The sequence below is a fragment of the Sceloporus occidentalis genome, unplaced genomic scaffold, assembly GCF_023333645.1.
Source record: "Sceloporus occidentalis isolate IW3139 unplaced genomic scaffold, rSceOcc1.0.p SCAF_424, whole genome shotgun sequence".
NCBI lineage: Eukaryota > Metazoa > Chordata > Lepidosauria > Squamata > Phrynosomatidae > Sceloporus > Sceloporus occidentalis.
Window position 1 is genome coordinate 117,744 of NW_028317404.1, and position 16,235 is coordinate 133,978.

At 40.0% G+C, this 16,235-nt stretch overlaps 1 protein-coding gene across 1 annotated transcript in view; it reads right to left on the minus strand.

Annotated features, from left to right (window-relative positions):
• Positions 1 to 465: 465 nt before the first annotated feature.
• LOC149272689 (uridine phosphorylase 1-like) overlaps positions 466 to 16,235 on the minus strand; it is a 30,231-nt gene continuing 14,461 nt past the window's right edge. The window contains 4 exon segments of the mRNA XM_089506811.1: positions 466 to 617; positions 2,696 to 2,842; positions 7,080 to 7,119; positions 7,121 to 7,294. Of these exon segments, the coding sequence (XP_089362937.1) occupies positions 466 to 617; positions 2,696 to 2,842; positions 7,080 to 7,119; positions 7,121 to 7,294 (513 nt within the window).

Here is a 16,235-nt window from a genome sequence, read left to right on the forward strand (position 1 = left end):
CGGAGTCCTGCGGTGGGAGCGGGAGGCGCCTGTCTTCCCACTCTGCCGCGGTGCGCGCTTCACAGCTAAGCGGCAGAATAATTCCGGCTCTCAGCATGAAACGCCGGCACTGCGACGGAGTCATGGAGAGTGAGGGGCGCCGAGCAGTTGCTGAAAACTTCACAAGCGACCGCTCGGCACCCCTACCCGGGACTTAAATTAAAACACTGTTTTTTTGTTTTAACTTTAACATCCTCCGTCTTACATAAACATAGTATTATGAGGGAAGGTTATAGGGGCGAGGGACACAACTCCCAAAGGGCTACAATAATCCAATATAATGGCGATAAAATGTATGACAAAAACAATATACAAAAACAAAAAACATTATTTTGCACACAAAAGTATACTCTTACTTGCATGTGCTGGAGATATGCTATGCTCTTGGAATAAAAGTACATCACATTGTTTAATATGAATGATGCGTCAAAATGACATTCCAGGATTAGAGAAATGTTTCTTGATAAAGAAACCAACTAATTTCTGAGGTCTTTGTTGATGATGCACAAGAATATCATGAGGGCAAGAAATCTGGTCTCCTTCCAAACGATTCAACAGTGTGACACATACCACTGCAGCTGTAAGAGAATAAAAGTTATTAAATGGGCAAAAATAACTAAAACAAGTCAAATAATTTTCTTCAACTAGCTTTAACTCAACCAATGCATGGGGAACAAATTGCAGAATCCAGCAGGGTCTGATGTGCATCAGCAGTGATGCCTACTGGAAGGGAATGCCTGATTTGGCATTTATGTAACAGTGTTCAAGCACTTGCATTTCTGCAGGCAATGCTGACTTCTGCTGGCTGGGGGAGCCAAGGCTGTCAATAGACTGCCTGGTTTGCCTGCTACATAAAACATAGGACGTTCAGGTACATCTTAAGAGTAATCTTGTCAATGCTGTAGGTGTGCATTAGGAAAGGGGTTTGCACACCCCAGAACATCTGCAGGACCCCTTCTCTGCCATGTAATATGGAAATGGTTTTTCACTTCTGTGTTGCATCCCTGAGCGCTGTGATTTTTCTGTTTGTTATACGTTATGCTGCACACCTGCTGGAGCAGAGGTGTTTGTACCTATAGCTGCACGGGACTACACACTTTGTTTATACAGGTACATTTTGTACATACCCTACAACTACAATTTTGGGTAACTTTTTTTTTTTTTTTTTTTTTTAAAGTCGCACTGAAGATTCTACAACCACTATTGTGGTTTTTAGACATGTTGTTTAACGACAAACCATGTATTTTCAACCACTGTTAATGTAAATTAGGATTTTGATAGCTCATGGCATCAACCCTCTAACGAAAACTTGGACGGAAAGGAGCACAAAAGCATTATCAAAAACAGTCCAGTGATTGATTATGGAATGTCACCAATCATAGCTACCTAAATTGGCAAGCACCAATTATAGTTATTTATCAATGGGGCATAGCCTTTAACTAGACTTCTAGAATATAATGATAGCTAAAGAATTAAGTTCTAGTTTTTCACATATGCAACTGAAGACCCATCTGCTTCTGATCCATTTCAATACCATAGTACTGATTCAAAGTTGTACATTTGAATACAGTTTACACTATGGGCTGTGCACAGTAACATGTTCTTTGAGTGACTGCATGTTCACAAATTTTCTAAAGCTAAATTTTAAGTTTTACAACTGCTATTATGACGAATAAAAATAATCAAGGATCATCTGATTTTTGTAGGAACATTTTCTAATCCAGATAGCAGAGGCGTATCTACTGAAAATAGCGCCTATGGCAAGCACTGAAATTGCGCCCCTGTCCAAATATCTAAAGCCCATTTATTAGCCCCTGCTGCCCATATATTATATATATATGCAGCAGGGACTAATATTTATTGAGAGGGAGAGGGATATATATATATGAATATTAGACCCTGGTATAGATCAACACACAAACCCAGATCAATTGAAATTCACTTGTGATCTCAGCACTGAAGGTATATATCAAATAAACAGAATCAGACATACAAATCCTGTATTTGCAGGTATACAATAATAATATATGAAACGTAGCATCGCAGGTATAGATCAAATAAACACATGGAAACAGCATTGCAGGTATTAATCAACTGAATAAGACATATTAACCCTGTATCTACCCTCTACCCCTTTGTAGTTCTCTCACCTTGACGAGAGCACGAGGCTTCTGTCTTCCTGCACTGCTGCGGTGCCCGCTGCTTCACTGCTGAGCGCCGTAATACAACGTCATATTTCGGCGCTCAGCAGTGGGCACCAGCGAGCGGCTTTTAAACTGAGCGGTTGACATCATATTACAGCGCTCAGCATGAAATGCCGGCACCAGGACGGAGGTAGAGCCCACGTGGAGGAGAATGAGGGGCGCCGAGCGGTTGCTCGCTCCGCCGCATTAAAAAAAAAAAGACGGTGTTTGAAAACTGCTCACTGGCGCCCCCCTTTCAAATGGTGCCTATGGCACGAACCATAGGTGCCATATCCTAGATACGCCTCTGCCAGATGGTAAGTGTGACAACAGCAGCTTCTCTATAGTCTCCTGCATTTACAATAAGCAGGCCTTCGTAATTTTGCCCGTGAGATGTGTCCTCTTGACGCACCCATTACAAAGGAAAACCACGTTCAAACTTTATTATTATTTTATTGGATGGGCAGTTTTACCTCTCAGGCCACTGATATTACACATTGCTGCAAACACAGATGACTCCATCTCAATATTTCGTACGCCTGCTTCATATGCTGCTTTCAGGTACTCAATTTTTGCTTCTTCTGTGTAGGAGCAAAATGCACCATCAAGACGTGCTTGTCCTATGTGTGTAAAATTACAAGTTAAGGGTACATTATACAGACATCACAAACCTATTACTACGATGTAAAAAACTATGCATATATATATATATATATATATATATATATATAGCACAAACTTATATTGCAGTATTTATAAGATACAGCCGTGTGAAAAAGTATTTTTTCTTTTCTTGATTTCTTTTATTTTTGCTTATTTAAATGTTTCACCTAATTTAATATAAGATGACAATGTGAGAAAACGTGAAATGCAGATTTTAAATGATCATTTCATTTATTGAAGGTAAAGAGTTAATCAAAACGTACACTTACTGGCCACTTTATGAGGTATACCTTGCTAGTATCAGGTTAGACTCCCTTTTGATTTCGGAACTGCCTTCATTCTTCGTGGTATACTTTCTACAAGGTGCTGGAAACATTCCTCAGAGATTTTGGTCCATATCTACATGATCTTGATCAACTTGATAAAGACCTCATTGTGAGGTCGAAATGTTGTTGTCCGTTTCCTTCAATAAATCTGTCTGATGGAACCCTTGAGTGCCTGGAGCCTTTTTCTATTTTCATATCTACATGATGGCATCACACGGTTGTGGCAGATTTGTCAGCTGCACATCCACGATGCGATTCTCCCATTGCACCACATCCCAAACGTGCTCTATTGGGTTGAGATTTGGTGTCCATTGAGTACAGTGAACTCATTGTCATGGTCAGGAAACCAGTTTGAGATGATGTGATTTCATTATCCTGCTGGAAGTAGCCATCAGAACATGGGTACCCTGTGGTCATAAAGGTATGAACATGGTCAGCAGCAATACTCAGGTAGGTGGTGTGTTAAAACAATGCTCAATTGGTACTAAGGGGCCCAAAGTGTGCCAAGAAAATGTCCCCCACACCATTTCACCATCACCACCAGACTCAACCATTGCTACAAGGCAGGATGGCTCCAAGCTTTCATGTTGTTTACACCAATGTCTGAACCTGCCATCTGAATGTCGTAGCTGGAATTGATAGACACTTCGGAGACGATCAGACATCACCTTAATTGTTCGAGCAGGGTTCCGCCCGACAGCAATGTGAATAAATCAGTGCAATTTTATATCCACATGAGTGGCGACGTTTCAAACCAATAGGGTCCTTCTCAAGCCATGCCGGCTGGCTTGTTCACATGCCAATATCTCTGACTTGGAGTTTTAGCTGTAATCAAGACTCATCAGACCAGGCAATGTTTTTCCAGTCTTCCATTGTCCAATTTTGGTGTGCCTGTATGAATTGTAGCCTCAGTTTCCTGTGTGGTCTTCTGCTGCTGTAGCCCATCTGCTTTAAGGTTTGACGTGTTGCCCGTTCAGAGATGTATTCTGCATACCTTGGTTGTAACAATTGGTTACTTGAGTTAGTTGCCTGTCATCTCAAATCAGTCTGCCCCTTCTCCTCTGACATCAACAAGGCATTATCGTCCACACAATTGCCGCTCACTGGATATTTTCTATTTTTAGGAGCATTCTCTGTAAACCCTAGAGATGGTTGTGCACGAAAATCGCAGTAGATCAGCAGTTTCTGAAATACTCACACCAGCTCGTCTGGCACCAACAACCATGCTATGTTACTTAAATCTCCTTTCTTCCCCATTCCGATGCTCGGTTTGAACTTCAGCAGTTTACATGCCTAAATGCACTGAGTTGCTGCCATGTGATTGGCCGATTAGCTAGTTGTGTTAACAAGCAATTGAACAGGTGTGCCTAATAAAGTGGCCAGTGAGCGTATATAGCTCATGGGAAAAAGTAAAGTAAAAAGGCTTGGCAGAAACAACTAGAATTGAACGTTTTAAATCACAGTGGAGAACTTCAGGGCCACTCTTTTTGGCTATATTGTATAGCTGGAGGGTTTTTGAGCACTAACCACAGCATCTCAATCAGATTTAAGTCAGAACTTTGACTAGGCCACACTAAAATCTTTGTTTTGTTTCAGTTTGAAGTGCTCCTACAACTCTTTCCAGGTCACTGCTGCTGAAGACTTTTGCGTACAACGGCTGGGATGCAATCACTGGTCACATTCAGCAATGGTGGATAAGGCAGAAGAAAACCACTTAAGTCAAGTGCACAAGTAAAAATTATCCCCTAGAAAGTGCGTGTACTTATTTTAGCCTTAAAAACACCCAAACACACAAATATGTATGTTGGGTATCATAGAATCTTAAAAGGAGTAGCTAAATACATTTTGGGTACACCTATGATTCTAGAATAATCATTTGTAATACTGTATTGCCAACTTTGGCTTAATCAAAGCCTGTAAATATGCCTAAAAATCTAGGTTGTATAATCATATACTACTAGATGCTTCATTATAAATGGCAGTATGGTAAATTGGCCCAAATCAATTTATAAGAAATGTCATGTTTAAAAGCTGTAAATATGCACACTGTATATTTGGTAGTGTAACCTCCCAACAGGATGACAAATCAAGGCAAGTAGGCTTCACAACTGAACCTTGCTGACATCTACCATGCACGTATGCATACACACACACACACACACACACACTATATGGACAATAGTATTGACAGACGTCTTAATTATCAAATTCAGGTGTTTCAATTGGACTCATTGCCAGCATACCAAGACATTTTGGACAATGCTATGTTTCCAACTTCGGGGAAAGCCTTTTCCTATTCAGCATGACTGTGCAAGGTCCATAAAGATATTGTTTGGTGTGGAAGAACTTGCTTGCCCCCACAGAACCCTTACATTAACTCCATAAAACACCTTTGGGATCAATTGGAACAGAGATTGAGTGCCAGGGCTTCTTATACATCAGTGTCTGACTGTACAAAGGCTCTACTGGATGAATGGGCAAAAATTCCCACAGAAACACTCCAAAATCTTGTGGAAAGCCTTCCCAAAAGAGCGAAAGCTGCTATTGTTGCAAAGTTGGGATCAACTTCATATTAACCCATTCGTTCCCCTATAGACGTACCGGGACGTCCAAAAAACGCCCACAAAGAAACCCCTATGGACGTCCCGGTACGTCCAGCCCTTCGTGCAGCGTCAGGGACAGCGTCAGGGACACATCCCTGCCACTGACAGCAGAAGCCGGCTTTGCCGGCTTTCTGCTGTCCGATCGCCTGTAACAGCTTCCGGCATGAAAGCCGGTAAGCTGTTACGCTGTAAACTGCCCGATCGCGCAGTTGCAAACGCGCGATCGGGCATTCCCTTCCGGGTTGCGTCACTGCTGACGTAACCCGGAAGGTCATCGGAAGACAGGATATCTCCGCAGGCACAGAGACGCTACGATCTCTATACAGGTCTGTGAGGACCTGCATAAAGATCACAGTGTGATCGGTGCAGGTGGATCGCGGGGAGGGGAGTGAGAAACCACTGTAAGTCCTGTAACAGAAAAGCTGAGAAAAAAAAAAAAAAACGGTTAGTGATTTAAAAATAGTATAAAATAAATCATTAAAATAATAATATAAATAATACTAAAAAAAATTATAATGTGAGCTGTGATGTCACTGTGACATCACTGGCATGTTCAGGAGGTCCCTGTATAAAAAATCCAAAAATTGTAAAAAAATTAAAAGAAAATATATAAAAAAAGATAATAAAAATAATTCTTAAAAAAAACCTTACATCCCATAGCCCTAGCATAACATCTAGCCAGTATAACCCTCCTGCCCCCGTTCACAACCCCCAAACCCGTTAAACCATAGGCATTAAAATTATACAAAATTGTACACCTAATAGTATGCTCCCTGGTGCTGGGAAAGCCTGGAAAATCTATATAAATTAGGTATTTCTGAAATCAGGACACTTGAATTGATAAACATGGAGGGGATTTTCCATCACTTTACCTAATTTTGTGAGGATTCAGAGGGAAAATGTAAAAAAAAATTAGTTTATTTTTCTAATCTTCGCTAGTTTTTGCTAAATTTATCATTCTAAATTTTCAGCTAATCATCCAACTATGGTATCAAAAGAAAGCTCTATCTCTCCTTGAAAAAACAATATATAGTTTACATGGGTACACTATTCACAGGAACAGAGAATAATCGCTAAACCGACATACCCCCAAAATGGCAAAATTGCTCTGGGCTTTGAGGTACCAAAAACCCCCTGGGATTGAAGGGGTTAATGTCTATGTATTTAAAATACAGTGTCATCAAAGACCATGTTAATGGTCAGATCCTAATATGTTTGTCCATATAGTGTATACATACATGCAAACACATTTTTTGCAAACATACCTTCATAAAAATCCATTGTGCACATGGTGTTTCCAATGACTTGTATTGAATTCATTTATCTCTTTGCTACATTGAACCAGTTCTTGGATTAAACCAGGATCCAATTCGGTGTTACGAACTACAGTTTTTCCTAGTATCATCTGCTCAAACTGAGGCTTAAAAGTTGCATCGACAGACTGACTTGTGATCACAACAGAACCTGGCTCAACACCTAAAACAAGGATGAAAATTTAATAGATGTATAAAAGAACAAAAAAAACAATGCAAACTCTTATTTGAAGCACTGTTATAAATACTTTTAATGTAGTGAAGAAAATAAACAAAGGGTGCTGATAAGTGCAAAAAGTGCCATGCAAACAGTTAAATATAAGTGCAGCTGGTTCATACAGGATAAACTCTACAATAATCCCTTAACCCCTTTGTTATAATGGCTGTAATTCTCTTTCCCATTTACTGAACCCACACAAGTTATATATTGGTTTTATTTTTCAGGACAAGAAGGACTTTCTTTAGATGCAATTATTTTAATTGTATCATATCATTTACTATAAAAAAATATAAAATATGGTAAAAAATGTAGGACTTTTTCTGACTTTTACTACTAAATAGATTTTACTATCTGTCCTGAGCTTAGAAATACCCAGTTTTGTTTCTTTTAAAAAAAAAGGTTTTTACACGTTATAGGGCAATAATTCCAAGTAGCGTTTTGCTATTTTAAAACCATTTTCAAATCTGGTAAATCTGCCCCTATGAATTTCATTATGAATTTTATCGAATATAAGATGAGGGTTTTTTCAGGGCAAATGCTGAAAAATTACCTTCTGGTGCTCCACCATAGAAGCCCCGGCGGAAGTACCGGCCAGTAGCGGCGGAGGTTGTCTGCGCGCATTGCACAATGTTTGCTGGCTGCAAGAGAGGAGGATCCGCCACAGTGCTGCAGACAACCTCCACTACTGTCTGCACTTCCGCTTGGGCTTCTATGATGGAGCACCGGCGTCACATGACCTTCCGGTGCTCAGTCATAGAAGCTCCAGCGAAAGTGCCGGTAGCAGCAGAGGCTTGTATATGCACAACGCTCACAAGGCATATCGGGGAAATAAGGCATATCACTGATAAGACATCAGTGGAGTATAAGGCATATCTGGGGTGGGCGTAGTGGCATATATTTGGGCATAAGGCATACTGGGGGTTAAAGGCATATCTGGGAGGCAGTGTGGCAAGCCTGGGCTCAGATGTGAAGATTGGGAAATAAAAACAAGAAATGCATTTTATTCTGCTGTTTTTAACATCCAGTTTGTTCATTAAATTATTTAAAATAAACAAAAATTTTACTTTTTATTTTTTTATCCGATTAATTGATCGAAAAAATAATCAGCCAACTAATCGATTATGAAAATAATCATTAGTTACAGACCTACACATTTTACCACCAGCCTTTAGCAAAGCTAGAAGTAGTATTTTTTGTGTATGTGTTATTCCTACACATTCTACTTTAGGTATTACAGTATTTGATCGATTATAAGATGACCATAATTATAACACGACCCCACCCCAAATTTGAATATTAATTTAGAAAAAAAGCCTGAATATTAGACTACCCTATAGTAAAGTTTTACTAGTAAATATTAATTTACATGTAAACTATTTTTTCATATTTAATAAAAACTATGATTTTCCTTTTATTTGCCAACCGGCCCCCCAGTTATGCACATCTGACCCCCAGATATGCCTTATACCCCCCCTATATGTCACTCTGCCCCACCTAGTATGTCTTATAACCCCCTATATGTCCCCCCTGACTTACCGATGTATCCCTAGGCTTGTTCCCCATGCTCCAGACTCCCTGGTGTCAAGTGGGGGCAGCCAGTGGATGCCTTCAGCAGACAACCTCTTCCGCCGGAGCACCGGAAGGTCATGTAATGCTGGCGCTCCATAATAGAAGCCCCAGCGGAAGTGCTGGCAGCGGCAGAGGTTGTCAGCGTGCATCGTGCAGACGTCCACTGGCTGCCAGAGAGGAGGATCCAGGTCTCCTGCAGGGGATCTGGATCTTAGTCTCGTAGTCAGACCTCTTTTTAAGTCTGATTATAAAACGACCTTGAATATAAGACGAGGGGTATTTTTCAGAGCATTTGCTCTGAAAAATCCTCGTCTTATAATCAAGCAAGTACAGTAATTTATAGCTCCTGGTATATGCCACAGCCAACTTTAGGGCTGCAACAACTAATCGATAAAATCGATAATGAAATTTGTTGGCAAAGATTTTAATTATCGATTATTGAATCAATTTTATCGATTATAAGATGAGGGTATCCCCCGTTTTATAATCTGGTTCATTCAATGTCACTTACAGCAGTTACTTACAGTCCCTCCCTGCAGTCACATTGACGATTGTTCCCGCCCATTTCCTTATAGCATCCACACTGCTCAGCAACTCATAACAGTAAGTATAAAATTAACATTTTGGTTGCTGAAAGTTAGGGGAGGTGGGGGTTAATTTAGTGGCAGTTATGGTTAATGGGGTCGTTAGGGTTAATTTAGTGGCAGTTATGGTTGATGGGGTCGTTAGGGTTAATTTAGTGGCAGTTATGGTTGATGGGGTCGTTAGGGTTAATTTAGGGGCAGTTATGGTTGATGGGGTCGTTAGGGTTAATTTAGGGGCAGTTATGGTTGATGGGGTCTTTAGGGTTAATTTAGGGGCAGTTATGGTTGATGGGATCTTTAGGGTTAATTTAATGCTGAGGACTGAGGTAATTTATTTAATTTAATAAGGTTAACGTAAGGTGCAGTTAGAGGTAAAGGGCTGCAAACTAAGGGGAATCTAAATAACGGTGGGGCAGTGAAGATCAATCCTGTATTTATAAAAGTATTATGTATCTATAAGGGCATTATGGCATATCTGGGGGGGTAAGGGATACTGGGGTATAAGGGTATAAGGGATTCATGTGACAGACGCAATATCTGTATCTCCCTTTGGATAAACCACTCCCCTAACTGTCGAATACATTATCAATTATTTCAATTGTTTAACCCCTTCATGACAAAGTCTGATTTTGTTTTTTGTAGCCTTTGTGATAATGGCTGTTTTAACATTTCTGCGCTGCTCATGTTTAGCTGTAATTTTCTTCTTTCCCGTTTACTGAACACACACAAATTATATATTGTTTTTTTTCAGGACAAGAAGGGCTATCTTTAGATGACATTGTTTTGATTGTATCATATTATTTACTATTAAAAAAAAAAGTATAAAATATGGTGAAAAATTTAGAAAAAAAACACTGTTTCTAACTTCTAGTTGAAAAATCTTTTCACTCATCTATAAAAGGTAATGAAAAAACCTGCTACATAGATTCTACTATTTGTCCAGTTTAGAAATACCCAATGTTTTTGTGCTTTTTTTCTGCACGGTATGGGGCAATAAGTACAGGTAGCGTTTTGCTATTTCAAAACCATTTTTTCCAAATATGGTAATTCTTCCCCCCATGTGCCATTTCGGGTATCTTTGAAGCTGGCCAATGCAATCATATATTTTTGAAAACTAGACATCCAGGGTATATCAAATGCCAGTATTTTAACGCTTTCCATGCACTAATTCTACCACCACATTTTACTTCAGGTATGAATTAACAGGTCCTGGTGTATGTCACTATCATAAAACACCCCAATATGTGTTCAGCAACATCTCCCAAGTACAGCGATACCCTACATGAATGGGTTTGTCTGGCTGTTTGGAGGCAAAAGGGCCACATTTGGGGCATGCTTATTTTTCAATGTTGAACTTTGGCATTTGGTGATCCACTGCCCATGCCCTATTTGGTTCATCTTTGAACTTGGCCATTTCAGTGTGCCCCATAAAACTATATATTTTTGAAAACTAGACACCCCAGGGTATTTCAAATGCTGGTATTTTAACTCTTTGCATGCACACATTTTACCACCAGCATTTTTCAGTAGTATTTTTTGTGTGTATTTTTCCCCATACTTTATGTATGAACTTACAGCTCCTGGTATATGTCACATGACACCCCAATATGTGTCAGGGTCTGAGCTCTGGACCCCGACAAAGCCACTCACCGGAGTACCCGTTAGTTGAGGGTACCGGATCCCGCGACGCGCCTCCTTCCTTCTCCACAGCCAGCCTGACTGCCTCTAGGGGCGCGCGCGCCTTTAACAAACTTTATGCGTTTGTTGAAGGCCGGGGAACATGCCTGGATGACATCACACTCAGGGGAGGAGTATCCCCTGAGCGGCAAGTTCAAAACCCAGCACTGAGCTTAGCTCAGTGCTCAGTTATTTTGCCGAATACAGAATTCCTTTGTGATGTCTCCTGATTCCAGATACCAAACCTGGCTATTCCTCTGACATTGCTGCCTTCTATTGTCCGACCCTTGGCTACTAAACGGCTTTCCTGATTTCTTCTGTACCGACCTTGGCTTTTGTTTTGACTACGCTGCTCTCCGTGAACCTAGATTATGTACTGGACTACGCTGCTCTCCATGAACCTGATCCCGACTACGTGTACCGATATCGCTGCATTTAGTTCACTTGTTCCTGTTGCATCTCGCCTGCATACCGGACTCCTCTAACTCCCCCAGCCTTACTATATGTGTTCAGCAACATCTCCTGAGTACCACATGCATGGGTTTGTCGGGTTAGAGGTCCTCTTAGGGACCTCTTGAACATGTTGTTAATGCCAGTGATGTCACAATGACATCACTTAGCTCACTATTATTTTTTTACATTATTTATATTTTGATTTTTTTATTATTTTTTAAATAACCGTTTTTTTTTTCTCTTTTTTGTTTTGCAGCATGGGAGGAGGGTGAGAGACTCACTCTCCTCCCCGTGATCCCCCTGCACAGATCACACTGTGATCTCTATGCAAGTCCTCACAGACGTGCATAGAGATTGCAGCGTCTCTGTGCCTCCAATGAACTTCCGGGTTACGTCAGCAGTGACACAACCCGGAAGGGAATGCCCGATAGCGCAGTTTGAAATGTAACAGCTTTCTGGACATAAGTTTTTTGGACGTACCGGTACGTCCATATGGGATTTAAGGGGTTAATAAAGTATATCATATATCATAACATCTCTTGGTATTCATCTTTACATTATTTAACTGTATTCTTGAATCAAATGTGTTGTTGTATTGTTAGATGTGTTTTGTCTAAATTGTGTTTTAAATATTAGCATAATTTTGCATGGGGGTATGTGGCATATCTGGGACAAAGAAACGCATTTTTACCAGTTTTTTTATTCTGCTGTTTGTTTTTAACATCCTGTTTGTTTATTAAATTATTTTAAATAAATGAAAAATGTAAATTTTTTTTTTATCCAAATAATTGAAAAAATAAATAGGCCAACTAATCGATTAAGAAAATATTTAGTTGCAGCCCTACAAAGATTAATTCACTCATTCATATACTCCTACTGATATTCATTCTTTCAATCACGCATACTCATTCATAACCCTCCCCCACCTGAACTGCAGCGCTCTCACTTGCAGACTTCTGCAGGGGCCCTGCTGCTTCCCTCTGTGTTGCTGTACGAACAACTTCTCTTGCCCCCCCCAGGGGAGGAAGAAGGAACAGAGCAGAGTCACGTGGAGTTCATTCACATGACTCCATTGGGTTCCTCTTCCCCTGACTGGTACAATAGAGACGCTGCTCACAGACTGTGCCACCACCGCACACGTAACCAGCCTGGCCCCTGCGGACGATTATTTTCGGCCGTTTTTTATTTTAGCATTTTGTCGATAATGCCCTTTTCAGACGATACCATGCCCTTTTCTTTTCATTTTGACATCTGCTCAGGCACTCTTTTCCCCATTAAACCCTACTTTTTTTTAACTAGACACCCAATGGGTAATTTAAATGCTAGTATTTTAACTCTTTCCATGCCGGGATTTTGGGGAAGCTACAATACTGATTTTAGCACTTAAAAATAAACTTTCAATTTTTTTTTTACATCCATCAAATTCAGTCTTTCCAATATCCGTTAATTGCTGTTGATCCAAAAGAAGGCAAAAAACTCCAATTTTGCAACAAACTAGGGAAGAAAAAAAATCCTTCTTGACCCCAGAATGTCAGATCTCTCCTTGGATCAAGCCATTTCCTTGTAATTTAAAAGTTATATCCCTGAATATTATGTTTTTGCAATTATTCATCCAGTTGCTGTTTAAACGTCTGTACAGACTCACATCCTTACTGTAAAAAAACAACAAAAAAAAACCAAAAAACCTTTCCTTTGCCTTAGACAAAATCTCCTTTCTTCTAGTCTAAATGCGTGACCACCTGTCCTACGCATAGTCCTGTTTACGAATAGTTTTCCGGACAATGGTTTATAATGGCCTCGAATATATTTATATAATGCTTTCATATCCCCTCTGAGGTGCTGTTTTTCTAAACTAAACAGATTTAAATTTGTTAAACTTTCTTCATAACTAAAGTGTTGCATTCCTTTTATTAGTTTTGTTGCACCTTTTCCAGTACTATAATATCCTTCTTTAGAATAGGCACCCAAAATTGCGCAGCATAGTCAAGTTGTGGTCTTACCATTGATTTATAAAGAGGCAAAATTATATTTTTAGATAAGCAAATGGTTGGGGCGCAGGTACATGTAAGGGAAGAAAATAAATATATAGTGTAAAGAGTATAAATTCTAATAAAATAGGTGATGTTGTGGTTGCACTCACAAACGGATAAGATGCTTCAGGCCCTTCAGAATATGTTGAAAAATATCTTTAATGAGTCTTCATACAGAATCTATAAAATAAAACTGAAAATAGTGCAGTATATCTGTATATTCACACCCTGAGGAAGAGTGTCTTTTGGGCTGCTGCGGTCATTAGGGAAGTATAGCACAACTTTATCACTTTTATTTATTTTTTAATAACACTTGTGAACACGAGAATAAGGCATACTACACTTTTCCCAAATTATATTTTTATCCTGCAAATTGATGCCCCTTTTTATACATGATGATACCTTACTAGCCTTAGCAACTTCCGAATGACATTGCACATTGTTGCCTAGTTTGTTCCCAAATCCTTTTCATTTGTTGTTATTCCTAAATCACTACCATTTGGGGTGTAAATAGCTTGTGCATTCCTTACCCCGAAGTGCATAACTTTGCATTTATCTACATTAAATATCATCCGCCCAGTGTGCCCAGTCCCCCATTCTATCTAAATCCATCTGCAGCAAAGTAATATCCTACTCACATTGTATTACTTTACATAGCTTAGTGTCATCTGCAAACACAGAAACATGACTTTCAATGCCTATCGCAAGATCATTTATAAATATGTTGATTAAATATGTTGATTAAAATCCCAGAACAGAACCCTGAGGGACACCACTTACCAATTTTGTCCAGCTTCAAAAAATTTACCATTTATAAAAACTCTCTGTTCTCTATCTCTAAGCCAATGTTCTACCCAAGAACAAGAATTTCCATCTACACAAATTTCTTTCACTTTGAATACTAACCTATTGTGTGGAACCAGATTACATCCACTGCAACACCTTGATCTACACTTCTACTTCTGGAATGCAAATAAGTTTGTTTGACATAACCTATGTTTCATAAAGCTAATAACCCTGTTCATCCCGACAAATTCATGTGAATTCCTGAATATTATCCCTTAATAACCCTTCAAATACTTTCCCAGGCACAGAAGTTAAGATCACAGGGCTATCATTTCCAGGCAGAGTTTAAACTAGACTTGGGCACCAGGGGGCTCTTTGTGTTCGTCTTCGTACTCGTCTTCGGAGGCAAAAAAACCTTCGTATTCCGCGAATATTCGCCTGTTCCTGTCTTCTTTTCGGGCGAATATTAGTGGCCATTCTTCGTGCTCGTTTCATCTTCGTTTCCTCCTGGCTGCGTAGCAGGGGTTAATACGGGGTTAAGAACACATCGGAGCAGCAGCAGCAGATGCGTTCGCGCTGTGAAGGTACGTGTGTGCGACTCTATTGGTCGCCGGAAGGGGGCTGGTCTGGCATCAACAAATGAATTGCAAAACTGCAGAATGCACCTCATTCGTTGATGGCAGGCGAGCCCCCTGCCGAAACGACCAATAGAGTTGCACACACGTACCAAGGTGTACTGTACACAAAATGACCTAGACAAATGCTCCAAGGAACTTGGCCTCCTTTGTTTTTATCATACACAGTCACACATCCATAGATGTTTAATAAAAGAATAGGGATTATTTTACATTTTTAAATTGATTTTGGACCACTTGTAATACATGCCTAACATTTATAATGGCATACTTTGCAACAACCCAACTTTTACTGGACAGGACTGGAAAAAAGCAGGACTGTCCACAAAAATGTTGGGTGTGTTGGCAGGTATGCGAATGGAAAAATGTTGGACAAGAACTAAAAAATAGCTTAGGGTTAATGTATGGTTATGGTTAGGATTATTAGCAGTGCACTGTTTTGATTAAAGATGTATTATATCTAAATAATAATTTAATTTTAATGGGTTTATTGAATTTTATTTTAAAGTTATATTTATTATTATTTACGTTATTATATTTATTTAATGTTGTAGTGCTACCCTGCCCAGCATATCTAGTTTAGCTAAATTTGATGGGACAGCAGGACTGTCCCTGAAAAAGTTGGGTCTGTTGGCAGCTATGTGGGTGGAAAAATGTTATAGGGTGAAGTGTGAGTTACAGCGTTAATGCTAGTGAGTGTAGACGTGAAGGCCAGGGCAAATAACAGGAGGAAAGGTCCTTGTGATTTGTGAATAGTACGTGTGTGTTATGTGTGTTATATGTGTTATTGTGTGTGTTCTGTTTGGTAGGTTGTGTATCAGACGGAAAAAAATGAAATGGAAAAGGAAATGGAAAAGGCGAATGAGTGGGCAAATGGCAACCCACTCACCTGTTTCACCCCAGGGCAAAGCATCCAAACAACTGTCAGTCCTAGATGTTTGGCAGCAGACTTCCAGAGCTCAGACACAAGGCCCTAGCGTAAGCTGGCTACACCGGCGGAGGTAGCAGGCGTTGCCACACCGCAAACAGACGCAGCCAGGGGGGAGAAACTACCCTTACCATTAGGGACATTTTGGGCATGACTCTAGCCAGGAAGCAAACTGGCAAAGAAGAGACGCTGGCACCACCACCACCACCAGGAGCATTGAAAAATG